The sequence below is a fragment of the Cololabis saira genome, chromosome 17 (assembly GCF_033807715.1).
Source record: "Cololabis saira isolate AMF1-May2022 chromosome 17, fColSai1.1, whole genome shotgun sequence".
Classification (NCBI taxonomy): domain Eukaryota; kingdom Metazoa; phylum Chordata; class Actinopteri; order Beloniformes; family Belonidae; genus Cololabis; species Cololabis saira.
In genome coordinates this window covers 42,440,865-42,453,173 of record NC_084603.1, presented here as the reverse complement: position 1 = coordinate 42,453,173, position 12,309 = coordinate 42,440,865, and the positions used below count along the sequence as shown (strand labels likewise).

At 45.2% G+C, this 12,309-nt stretch overlaps 1 protein-coding gene across 3 annotated transcripts in view; it reads right to left on the bottom strand.

The window, feature by feature from the left end:
* Positions 1–12,309, bottom strand: part of edaradd (EDAR-associated death domain) — a 74,527-nt gene that overhangs the window by 31,340 nt on the left and 30,878 nt on the right. For 2 of the 3 annotated variants that reach the window (XM_061746187.1, XM_061746185.1), the window contains exon 2: positions 647–736. In XM_061746187.1, the coding sequence (XP_061602171.1) occupies positions 647–731 (85 nt within the window). In that variant the 5' untranslated portion in view covers positions 732–736. Of the gene's footprint in view, positions 1–646; positions 737–11,981; positions 12,067–12,309 lie in introns of those variants that run through there. The other variant, XM_061746186.1, reaches the window with a different exon arrangement.

Genomic DNA, 12,309 nt, shown 5'->3' with positions numbered 1-12,309 from the left:
TTATTCCATGCAGGTGAACCGTCTTCTCCACATTCTGACCACCCAGGTCTGCTCTGAAAGGATAAAGCCCGTTCTCAGCAGCCTCGTGGGCCCTTGCTTTGTCATGAGCTTGTTTCTACGCATGAACGGAGGGAACGGCATGCCAATACCTGACCCGGGCCGCAGCGTGTCTAGACTGCCAGGAACTATACACACACACACAAACACACACCTTGTGCAAACGCTGCTACATGTGTTACATTTGTTGGTGCTTGAGCTGCACAGGAACTACTACTGGTCCACTACTGACTACATTACCTCTTTAATAACATATCATTCAATAAAATAGATGTTAAAAAAGATTTTTTTTGGCACATTATAATGGCAATTACAGAAACTCTGATCTTCCCCGATGGGTTTAATGGCCTTAGGGGCTACAGTACTTATTGTAAGCAGGAACGTGCTTTCTTTTTAACACTTTCTTCTGCAGCAATTAAACTTTAAGTTTGATACGAACCAAGTTCAGAGCAGGGATAAGGATGGCGTTAGAACAGCTTAGTATAAAGACTCCAAACAGGAAGAACAAGCTAAAACTTTACCACATACTCTTAAATGTTTTCTTCAAGAAAAATGAAAATGATGATAATAGTAATTAAAAAGGACATACTGATGGAAAGGTTCTGGTTTGCAGGGACGGTCCACAGCGTCCTGGAGGCCTCTGGTAGCAGCGGTGCTGCCAGGGTGGATAGCATGGTGCCTGCACAGAGACCAGAAACCCACAAACTCAAGCTTATTCATCTCACCCAACAGCGTGTTGCAACGATAGCATCAATTCATTTCTGTTGGACTGCAATGGAGGCAAAAATATTTTGTGGCTTTAAATAGTGTGAAGGTTAAATCTAGTTCTGAGCCGGCGAAACTAACTCGTGGAGGAACAACCACCAACTTGTTTGGTCTAAACTTGGTCCCACCCTAAAACAGCCTGCATCTCCTGCTGCTTTCACTGCTGCTGAAGTGAACGTGTGAATGTGTGCAGCTGATCAAAGCACCAACAAACAACATCAGGATCAGCCACAGCTGGTACCGGTTAAGGCCCAAGGTTCAGAAACTCATTGTAATTGTGATGCAGTAGCAGAGGTGGGTAGTAACGAGTTACATTTACTCCGTTACATTTACTTGAGTAAGTTTTGGGAAATGTTGTACTTTTAGGAGTAGTTTTGAATCACTATACTTTTTACTTTTACTTGAGTAGGTTTGTGAAGAAGAAACTGTTCCTCTTCCTCCGCTACATTAGGCTACGTTGAGCTGTTACTTTTCTTTTATCCCTTTTATCCACGTAAGCGTCAATCTCATGACATCACTGGGTGATTCTTTGGGAAAAATGTTTGTGTTTGCATGTTTTGTCACATTTACACAGACTCAAACACACACAGAGTTTCTATGAGTTCATGTTTGTTCTAGTTCTGCCTGGTTAAAAAAGAAAAGTACAAAGGCTTCAAATTTTGTGCTACTTGTGCTTAATTTATTTTTTTATTCTGTTATTATTTTATTAAAGTACTTGAATTTACTTTAAGATTATTTTAATTTAAGCTATTTTTTTATTATTTTTAATTTATTTTATTGATTTAATTTGCCTTAAGATGATTATTTTGTACTTTTGTCTGTTTGAATGGTTGTGTTAAAAAAATAAATCAGACGTTACTCAACAGTTACTCAGTACTTGAGTAGTTTTTTCACCAAGTACTTTTTTACTTTTACTCAAGTAATTATTTGGATGACTACCTTTTACTTCTACTTGAGTAATATTATTCTGAAGTAACATTACTTTTACTTGAGTACAATTTTTGGCTACTCTACCCAGCTCTGTGCAGTAGTGACACCAATGAGGAGGAGACGGCCTAAAAAACAGATTTAACTGTCATGGGAAGCAAAAACAGCGTGGATGCACCACAACACCACGCCAAACTGCTCACATTATCTCCTCTTCACATAAACCTCCTAGTGAGGACACTAACTACAAAGTAAGCTATCTACAACTTTGACTCATCAGTGGAAAGAGATGCAACTATGCTTTACTTTGTGATATGGCAGTAAAACACATGATTATTATTAGTAGCACTAATGACGAAGATGGCATCATCCTTATTGCTTTTCTTTCCTTTTATTTTTAATTTTCGTTAAAAAAAAAATCAACCTGTCTAAGGTATGGAAGATTAAGTTAATTCACCCAAAGCGGCGGGTGAGCCGGGTCTCACTGCTACCGCTGGAAGGTTCCATTGGTGCAGAGGCGTCACTGGACCTTATCAGCTATGGATCTGCAGTTGTGGTTTTACTGAGCTTCGGTGCAAAAAATGACCTTAATATAGTCCCACATGATCGCAAATCATTCGAGCACTTTGCATTATCACTTTCAGCTCATGTGCAAATAAATAAAAGAAATGTCATTTTTATGTGGAGAAATTCTGCAAGTTTACAGCTGAAAGAGCTGGAAGCTGGAGCTCGCCAATGCTTGCTGATTTACTCCACCAGTGTAAATTACATCCTAGACACAGCTGAAGGAACTACAGGGTCTACTTGGATTACGCATGATGGCAGACAAACAGCCATTAACCTGAAGGCTGAAGAAACATGTGCTCATTATCCCGTGTCAAACACAAAGGATGTGTGTGAAAGTGGTTTATGTGACTATGGGGCGGAAATATCCAGTCCATGGAGAAGAAGCTGTCAAGTGTAATTCTGAGGTGAATAAGCAGCACACAAGCCACGGTTTGTTGAGCTGAGATGGACAGTGACAGGAATCCAGGGGTTTCTGGTGGACGGGTTCACAGCAGGAAACAAGTTCACGTATGGAAGGGAAAATGCCCTTCCAGGTGTAAATTAACATAAATATATGGACGACGCAGGGGCGTGAACCGCTTTGCCTCCGTGAAGTGATATATTTATGTTAATGTTCACCTCAAGGGCATTATCCCGCTTATACCACGGTCACTTACCAAAACCCATAAATATTAAATCAGTTATTCATGCTTTAATGTGTTTTCAGTTGAAATCATTAGTTTTATAACAAGCCAGAGCTGAGCGGCTGAGCGACTATTTAATCTCTCGTCTGCAGCCGTTGGAACCTGGTAAGTTTTTTAACAAGTCATAACTTACCCCTTTTACACCAAGCTGGTTCCAGGGCTGGTTCTGGGCTAGAGCCAGACTTAGCACCAGTTCTTCGGTTTTACACAGCCTAAGCACCGGCTCCTGGCTCTCAAAACTGGTGCTACTGTAGCACCAGGTCTTTGCTGGGCCAGGAAAAGAACCACTTTACGTCGGGGGCTACGTGCTTACGTCAAGGGCTGGGGGCGGGGCTGGGGACGGTGTTACTGAACAACCAAAGCAGAATAAACACGGAAGAGCGTCGTTTTTAAACAACGGAGCGTTGAAGACGGTGGTTAAGTTAGCAGACTCTTTTATTATTACATCCATGTATTTAATGGATGTAAAACAGAAGCAGCAGTGGTCTACGGTATAATCCATCAACAGTAACGTCGGCGGGCTCCATGCCCGCCGATGGAGCGGCAGCTTCGTCCGAGCCCGCGGGGAAGCGTTCCAGCCCTGGGACGCTTCCCCGCGGGCTTGGACGCGAGGCTGCCGCTCGATCGGCGGGTTCCCGCCCCGCGGGGACGCGTCCCAGCCCGCTCCCAGCCCGCTCCCACCCCGCTCCCAGCCCGCTCCCACCCCGCTCCCAGCCCGCTCCCAGCCCGCTCCCACCCCGCTCCCGGCCCGCTCCCAGCCCGCTCCCACCCCGCTCCCAGCCCGCTCCCACCCCGCTCCCAGCCCGCTCCCACCCCGCTCCCCACCCCGCTCCCAGCCCGCTCCCAGCCCGCTCCCAGCCCACTCCCACCCCGCTCCCAGCCCGCTCCCAGCCCGCTCCCAGCCCGCTCCCAGCCCGCTCCCGGCCCGCTCCCAGCCCGCTCCCGGCCCGCGTCAAAGCCAGGTAGTTTTTAACACCTGAGGGTCTGACTAATACCTGGAACAATCACCACCGTCTCCAGTAACTAGGACGGACCTGAGATACGACTCAGCAACGGGAGATATTCTAGTCCGCTCAGCTCCGCTCGGCTACGCTACAGTAACAAACAGGAAATAGATTTGTTTCAGACAATCAAAGTCCACAGATAGTTTCCTAAATTGCTTTATTAAGCTACATATATGATCAACCATTCAAAATAATAAACGTTTCATTAAAGGGGACCTCTTATGAAAAACAGGTTTTTTCTTATTTTAACATATATAAAGTGGTCTCCCCTCACCCTGCCAACACAGGGAAGATGAAATCCCAGGAATTTCTGCAAGGTCTGTACAACCCGCCCGAATGAATCTTCCAGTGTCATGTGACTCCTACGAGCCGTTCAGATTTGTGCATTTTCGTTACGTAAGCAAAAATGCAAACCACTCCCTCGGTCTCCTCCGCTGCTGAAACCACGCCCACAACTAACTCCGCCGGCTGGAGCTTCACCATTGTTCAGAAGCGGTGGCCGTTTGAACAACGAGGGTCAGTTAAAATGAGGTTTTGCATCGACACTTACCCTCATAAAAGGATCAGTACCAACAGTACGGACCCGGCAACTGCACACGAATCAGCAGTAAGTGACGTTATTTTTTTATTGTTATTTATATTTGTCTACAAGTATTTAGCTCAGCTGCACCGGAGCACCGGAGGCCACACACCGGACCAGACCGGTGAGCGGCCCCGGGCCCCAGTGGCTCTATTAGTACCGTAATACATTTTTCTTCTGTTTATGATTTCAGATCTTCCAAGCACCTGAAGCTGTTCAACGACACTTTCAGAAGATGCACGGTCCTTCCTTGAGCAAACAATAGTGCATAAATGTTATTTATATACAACTTATGATTTATTTTTTTAACAATAAAGTTGCCATTTGTGAAAATTCAGTCTTGTGATTTCTTGTAACATATGAAATGATGAGGAATCTGAGTAACTGTGGTGTACCTGTTTAGAATTAAAAATTAAATCTTCCTGTGTGAATTAGTGTGAAGACGAGGTGACCCGTTCAGGGAACTAAAGGCTGATTTATGGTTCCGCGTTACACCAACGCAGAGCCTACGGCGTAGGGTACGCGTCGATTTAACGCAGAACCGTAATTCAGCCTTTAAGATCCGTGTAACTGAATGAGAGCGTCCGACTATCGCGTCGAGCTGCGTGACATCGGACGCTCTCTGTCCACACTGAAACCGTTAAACTCTCTCTGTCCACACTGAAACCGTTAAACTCTCTCTGTCCACACTGAAACCATTAAACTCTCTCTGTCCACACTGAAACCATTAAACTCTCTCTGTCCACACTGAAACCGTTAAACTCTCTCTGTCCACACTGAAACCGTTAAACTCTCTCTGTCCACACTGAAACCGTTAAACTCTCTCTGTCCACACTGAAACAGTTAAACTCTCTCTGTCCACACTGAAACTTTTAAACTCTCTCTGTCCACACTGAAACCGTTAAACTCTCTCTGTCCACACTGAAACCGTTAAACTCTCTCTGTCCACACTGAAACCGTTAAACTCTCTCTGTCCACACTGAAACCGTTAAACTCTCTCTGTCCACACTGAAACCGTTAAACTCTCTCTGTCCACACTGAAACAGTTAAACTCTCTCTGTCCACACTGAAACTTTTAAACTCTCTCTGTCCACACTGAAACTGTTAAACTCTCTCTGTCCACACTGAAACAGTTAAACTCTCTCTGTCCACACTGAAACTGTTAAACTCTCTCTGTTCACACTGAAACCGTTAAACTCTCTCTGTCCACACTGAAACCGTTAAACTCTCTCTGTCCACACTGAAACCGTTAAACTCTCTCTGTCCACACTGAAACCGTTAAACTCTCTCTGTCCACACTGAAACCGTTAAACTCTCTCTGTCCACACTGAAACCATTAAACTCTCTCTGTCCACACTGAAACCGTTAAACTCACGGCCAGTTAGGACAGTCCAATACAAAAAGAATAAAGCAATGGAATTTATTTTGTCGCAGAAGCTCCCTCGCGTGGGACACGCTTTGTGTTCGTCGCTCTGGCCAGAGCGAGGGTTTGTTCCCTCCCCTGCTACACGTCATTCAGGCAGCCAATCAGCAGAGAGCCTCATTATCATAGCCCTGCCCCTTAGAATGAAGCACAGAAAAAGGGGTTAGAAGCGGTAAAACTAGAGACATGGCCCACAGGCTGAATTTCTGATTTATGTAGAAAAAACAAGCTTTTGATTGTTTTTAAGACATTCAAGGCCTGTTTAAAATATACATTAAATGCCATAATATGTCCCCTTTAAGCTACAAATGTCCTGCGATAGCCGACTCTTCTTCTCTGAATATCCGTTGCCGTGGTTACCACCTGGCAGTTGATCCAGCGCAATGATATCAAAGATATCAGGCAATTTGACCAAACTAGGTGTCCATTAACACTTTTAATGGACACCTGCCAGCCAATCAGAATCGAGTATCCACACAGACCGTGGTATAAACACAGTTATGTGCATACTGTAAATTCATGTGAATTATAATCCACACTTCACGTTCAGGGCTCTTCACTGCCATGCCGGTATTCCTGTTCCATCATTCAGAAACTCCAGATGCACCAGTTCTGCTTGTAAGTGGAATCAGAGTATTTTTATACTACTGGCTTGACAATCGAGTGGTTTTTGTGTGTTTGTTTCGGCCGGTGCATGCATCACATGCACAGTCTGACATGCATCTTGCAGACATTTTTCACGGTGCTAAAAAACAATAAAATTAACTGCGCAGACTGATACAAAGCAACCTGGTTTAATGAGCTGGGATTAAATGAATGTTGAATTCCTGTATGAGTCTCTATTCCAACGCCAGACTTTAAAGGTATTGTGACATAATTTTTAACATGCTTTTAACACTATTAAAAGTCTTGGCCAATATCCCTCAAATGTGTCTAAAAGGGTGTAACAAGAAAAACTTCACTCCGGTACTCCATGCCTGGCTTTTTTTATGACGGTGTTTTTTGCCTGTGAAAAACGCGTCCTTTTCCCCTTTCCTGTCAATCATTGCCCCGCTCCTCCTCCCAACCCCCCCCCATCCTCCACTCCTCCTCTCCCCCAAACTCCCCGCACACAGCAGACAGTGGATCAATGGTATGTGATTTTGTCTTGCACACCGTCCACGGGCTGAGCCTCGATCAGAAGGACTCAGGCGACACCGGGCAAGCGGTCTTCCGTACGCCACATTTCCCACGCCCGCCGCTCGGACGGGGATTCGGCGCTGAGCTCTTCCCTCTTCGCTCGCCGCTACTAAGGGAATCCTTGTTAGTTTCTTTTCCTCCGCTTAGTAATATGATTATGCAGCGGGTTGTCTCGTCTGATCTGAGGTCGTAGGCGAAAAAAAAGGAGAGCGCGGGTGGAGAGGAGAGAGGCGGTGGCCGTCTCTCTCCCTCCAGCCCGCGGCTCAGTGCTGATGGGCAGGGAGCTGGGTGGAGGGGGCGGTGATTTAGCGGGTCTATACGTAACGGTCCGCCACCCAACCAGACGCGCCGTTTTTGCATAATTATGCGGAAATTTCCAGAAAGCACACAATACACTGAATGTTAAAAGTTTGGTTTTTTTGGGTGTAATTGATGTCAAGACACCCAACTAAACACAAAAAATCAAGAAAAATGTGTTTTTCATGTCACAATCCCTTTAAATATGCGTCTACCATGTCAGTCAGCTTTAGATGAAGTTGCTCCTTTGAAAAGGAGGGTTTCTAGCCACAGGAGCTTAACTCCCTGGTATAATTCAGATATCCGCATGTTGAAACAAAACTTGCGTAAAATGGAAAGGAAGTGGTACTCTTGTAAGTCTGTAGACTCTTATCGTGAATGGAAAGATATTCTAATAGTATATAAAAAAGCCATTCGCAAAGCCAGAACAGCTTATTATTCAACGTTGATAGAGGATAACAAAAGTAACCCACGTTTTCTGTTCAGCACTGTAGCCAGGCTGACAAAGAGTCACAACTCTGTTGAGCCGTGCATTCCTGCAGCTCTCAGTAGTGAAGACTTTATGAGCTTCTTCAACAGTAAAATCACGAGAATTAGAGAAGAAATCAACCAGCCGGTTGTAGGTGTTTCTTCAGCTTTAGCGACTTCCCTACGCTCTGACTTGTCTCTAGACAGTTTTGATCCTATAGACCTCCCTGAGCTGACCTTACTCGTTAATAGAGCTAAGTCAACCACATGTATGTTAGACCCCATCCCGACTCGACTATTCAAAAATGTTTTTTCTCTTATTGGTACGACAATACTGGACCAAATTAACCTATCCCAAAGTTTAGGATATGTACCACAGGTTTTCAAAGTCGCAGTAATTAAACCTTTACTTAAAAAACCTTCTCTTGACCCAGACACCTTAGCTAATTATAGACCAATTTCCAACCTTCCATTTGTATCTAAAATTCTGGAAATGGCAGTTTCAAGCCAGCTATGTGACTATTTGTATAGAAATGATCTGTTTGAAGTATTTCAGTCAGGGTTCAGAATGCATCATAGCACAGAGACAGCACTGGTTCGAGTCACGAATGACCTCCTTATGGCCTCAGATAAGGGATTAGTGTCCATATTGGTTCTACTGGACCTCAGTGCTGCTTTTGACACTATAGATCATGGCATTTTACTGCACAGGAAAGAGCATGTTGTTGGGATTAAAGGGACAGCTCTATGTTGGTTTAAATCATATCTATCTGACAGGTTCCAGTTTGTTCATGTACATGAGGTTTCCTCAGAACAGTCAAGGGTCTGTTATGGTGTTCTGCAGGGTTCAGTGCTAGGGCCAATCTTGTTCAGTTTATACATGCAGCCGTTGGGAAGTATAATCCAGAATCACGGCATACACTTTCATTGTTATGCTGATGATACGCAGCTCTACTTGTCTATGAAGCCGGATGAAACAGAACCGTTAGTTAAACTTCAGGCATGTCTTAGGGACATCAAGGACTGGATGTCCAGAAATTTCTTGCTTCTAAATTCAGATAAAACAGAGGTTATCATTCTTGGTCCAGAGCATCTTAGGAAGGGACTAGATGGTGTTGCGATGGCTTCCAGTGCAACTGTGAGAAACCTTGGTGTTATTTTCGAACAGGATTTGTCGTTTAAACCATATGTCAATCAGGTTTGTAAAATAGCATTTTTCCATCTCCGTAATATTGCAAAGATTAGGAAAATCCTCTCGCAGAGTGATGCAGAAAAACTAGTTCATGCGTTTGTATCTTCTAGACTAGATTACTGTAATGTGTTGTTAGCAGGATGTCCAAGTAATTTGCTGAATAGGCTCCAGCTGATCCAAAATGCAGCAGCACGAGTACTGACAGGAATTAGCAGGAGAGACCACGTCTCTCCAGTGTTAGCGTCGCTCCATTGGTTACCTGTAAAAGCGCTGTAGAGCTCTCCGTTCTCAGAGTGCAGGTTTACTCGTAGTTCCTAGAGTATCCAAATGTAGATTTGGAGGGCGGGCGTTCTGCTATCAGGCACCTACTACTAGGTCGTCCTCAGACGAGCCGTCCATCGTTGTCTCCAGTCATCCCGATTCTCCATACAACTTTCCAGTTCGCTGGTACTCTGGGCCCCGGCATCCTTCTTGAGTATGTCCACATATGTTGGTGTAGGACGTCCTCTTGACCGGCGCCCGCGTGTTGGCTCCCACAGCACCAGCTATGCACCACTACTATGGAACCAACTTCCAATCTGGGTTAAGGAGGCTGACACCACCTCCACCTTTAAAACTAAACTTAAAACATTTCTGTTTAGTAAAGCCTATAGTTAGTGTTTAGTAAACCTCTAGCTGGTGTTGGTAAATGTCTAGGTAGTGTAAACTTTAGTGTGTCAGAGTCGCTCCTGTAGTTTCTTGTGCTGGCCCCCCTTCTCCTCCCTTTTCTCTCTTTTGTCCATGTTGCAGCATCCTTTGCCGGACACCGGAACCTGCAGTGTGGGAGTGAGGGGGGCAGGGTAACAGCCCCTTTTGGGCGGGGGAGAAGGTTCGTCCCTCAAGACTCCTCTCCCTGGCCCTGCCCCTTTTCAACCTTTCCCCGACCCTGCACCCCAACCTGGGACTTGATGATTGGGCCGGAGCTTCGGGAGCTGCGTGCTGGCCTGCGGTCCCTGACCCACCAGTCTGGCCCTCGGCAGGAGGGTCCCCCCTTACGAGCCTGGTCCTGCTCAAGGTTTCTTCCCTCCTAAAGGGGAGTTTTTCCTTGCCACTGTTTGGCTTAAGGTTTTTCTCCCACTAGGGGAGTTTTTACCTGCCATTGTTTATGTAATAACTGCTCAGGGGTCATGTTCTGGGTATGGGTCTCTGGAAAGCGTCTAGAGACAACTCTGTTGTATTAGACGCTATATAAATAAAATTGAATTGAACAACAAACCTCCTTAGAGCCCTGAAAACCCCCTTAGAATCCTGCAAACCCCCTTAGAACCCTGCAAACCCCCTTAGAGCCCCACAAACCCCCTTAGAGCCCAGCAGAGCCCCTTAGAACCCGGCAGAGCCCCGTAGAGCCTTAGAGCCCTGCAAACCCCCTTAGAGCCCCGGAGAGCGCTGAAAACCCCCTTAGAACCCTGCAAACCCCCTTAGAGCCCGGCAGAGCCCCTTAGAGCCCCACAAACCCCCTTAGAGCCCGGCAGAGCCCCTTAGAGGCCGGTAGAGCCCCTTAGAGCCCCACAAACCCCCCACGGTAACCTACCAAAAAACATAAATATTAAATCAGTTATTCATGCCTTAATGTGTTTTCAGTTGAAATCATTAGTTTTATAACCAGCCTCAGCTGAGCGGCTGAGCTGACTATTTAATCTCTCGTCTGCAGCCGCTTGTTCGTTTAAAGTTTGTAGCTTGCGACCCCTGGCACTGCTTGCCGGAGCATTGAGAGATGATAAAATGTTGCTCCATTTCCATCTCTCCTGTACTGATGGAGCCCAGTAAGCCTGCAGGCTGCTCTCACAGCGATGACCCGTCACCGACATGATCTGGAGAGTTTCCAGCCCAGCACCAGAGAGACGGCCGGCAGCTGAGCTCCAGAGGCCACGTCACCTCCTTGTGCCGTTTCTCTACTTTCTTTTCATTTTCTTTTCTTTCATTTCCTCTTCTGCATCCCAGTCATCAAAATTGTTAAATTCACCAAATAAATTTAAAAAAAAATCACAAAATCACTCATGTCGCTGTCCTGCGGTAGCCGGCTCTTCTTTTCTGAATCTCTGTTGCCGTGGTTACCACCTGGCAATTGATCCAGTGCAATGAAATTAAAGTTATCAGGCAATTTATTTTTATTGTCAAAATACGGTATGTTGTATGTATGTATGGAGTATGAAAATAATTTCCCCTTGGTATTATTAAAGTATTTTGATTGATTGATTGATTGATTGATTATGTCAGGGTTTGACATTTCCCCCCGTTTGTGTTTTCTGTTGTGCCCCGCCTGTTTTCCATCTGCCCTGATTGTCTCCACCTGTGTCTCGTTATCCCCTGTGTATATCTAGTCTTGTCTTTCCCTGCTCGTGGTCGGTCCGTACTGTTTGCTCCCTCCATGTTCTCCTCGTCAGTTTTGTCATTCATGATCCTGGTCCTTTTTGATCCTGCCAAGCAGCGCTTTTGTTTTTTTGTCAATAAATCCCGTTTTTTGGTGAACTCCTGCCTCCCACTCTCCTGCTTTTGGGTCCTCAAACAACCCCATCCGTGACTGATTGATTGATTGAGCTACATTTGTTTTGTTTTTTTCCTTTATTTTACCTTTGTATATAAACTCAGGCCAACAACTGACTAAATCTAAAATAATCTCTTTGGTGAACAGAACGAAACAAACTGGATCTTTTCAAGAACTCATCACAGTCACAGCTACTTCTAGCACTCGTTCTGGCTCAGGCGAGGTGACAGCTGGTGTGTGTCAGAGGAATGACGTGCATTAGGCTGACCTTTTGCAGTTCAATTTCTGATCAAATCTGACTGAACCAATCCTCACCCACTTGTGGCATCTGAAGCAGACAGCCTGCAGTCGTGTCACAGAGGGTTCATCTCTTCCTCAAAAGGCTCCTGCTTTACGTAGGTGCTAAAAGCCAAACACAAGCATTTCCGTGAACTACAACTGACTGTTTCCTCTGCGCACAAATAAAAAAAGAGACTTCCTCTAGATGGTTGTGGTCAGAGAGTCTCACCTCTCCCAGAGTCTGTGTGGTATAGAAGCAGCACTTTCGTATGATAGAGTTGCACGGCATAAACTTCAGGACTGTGCAAAAATAGTAGGCATCCCTGGTCTTGTTGTTTCATCAAACTTTTAATGAACATGAATA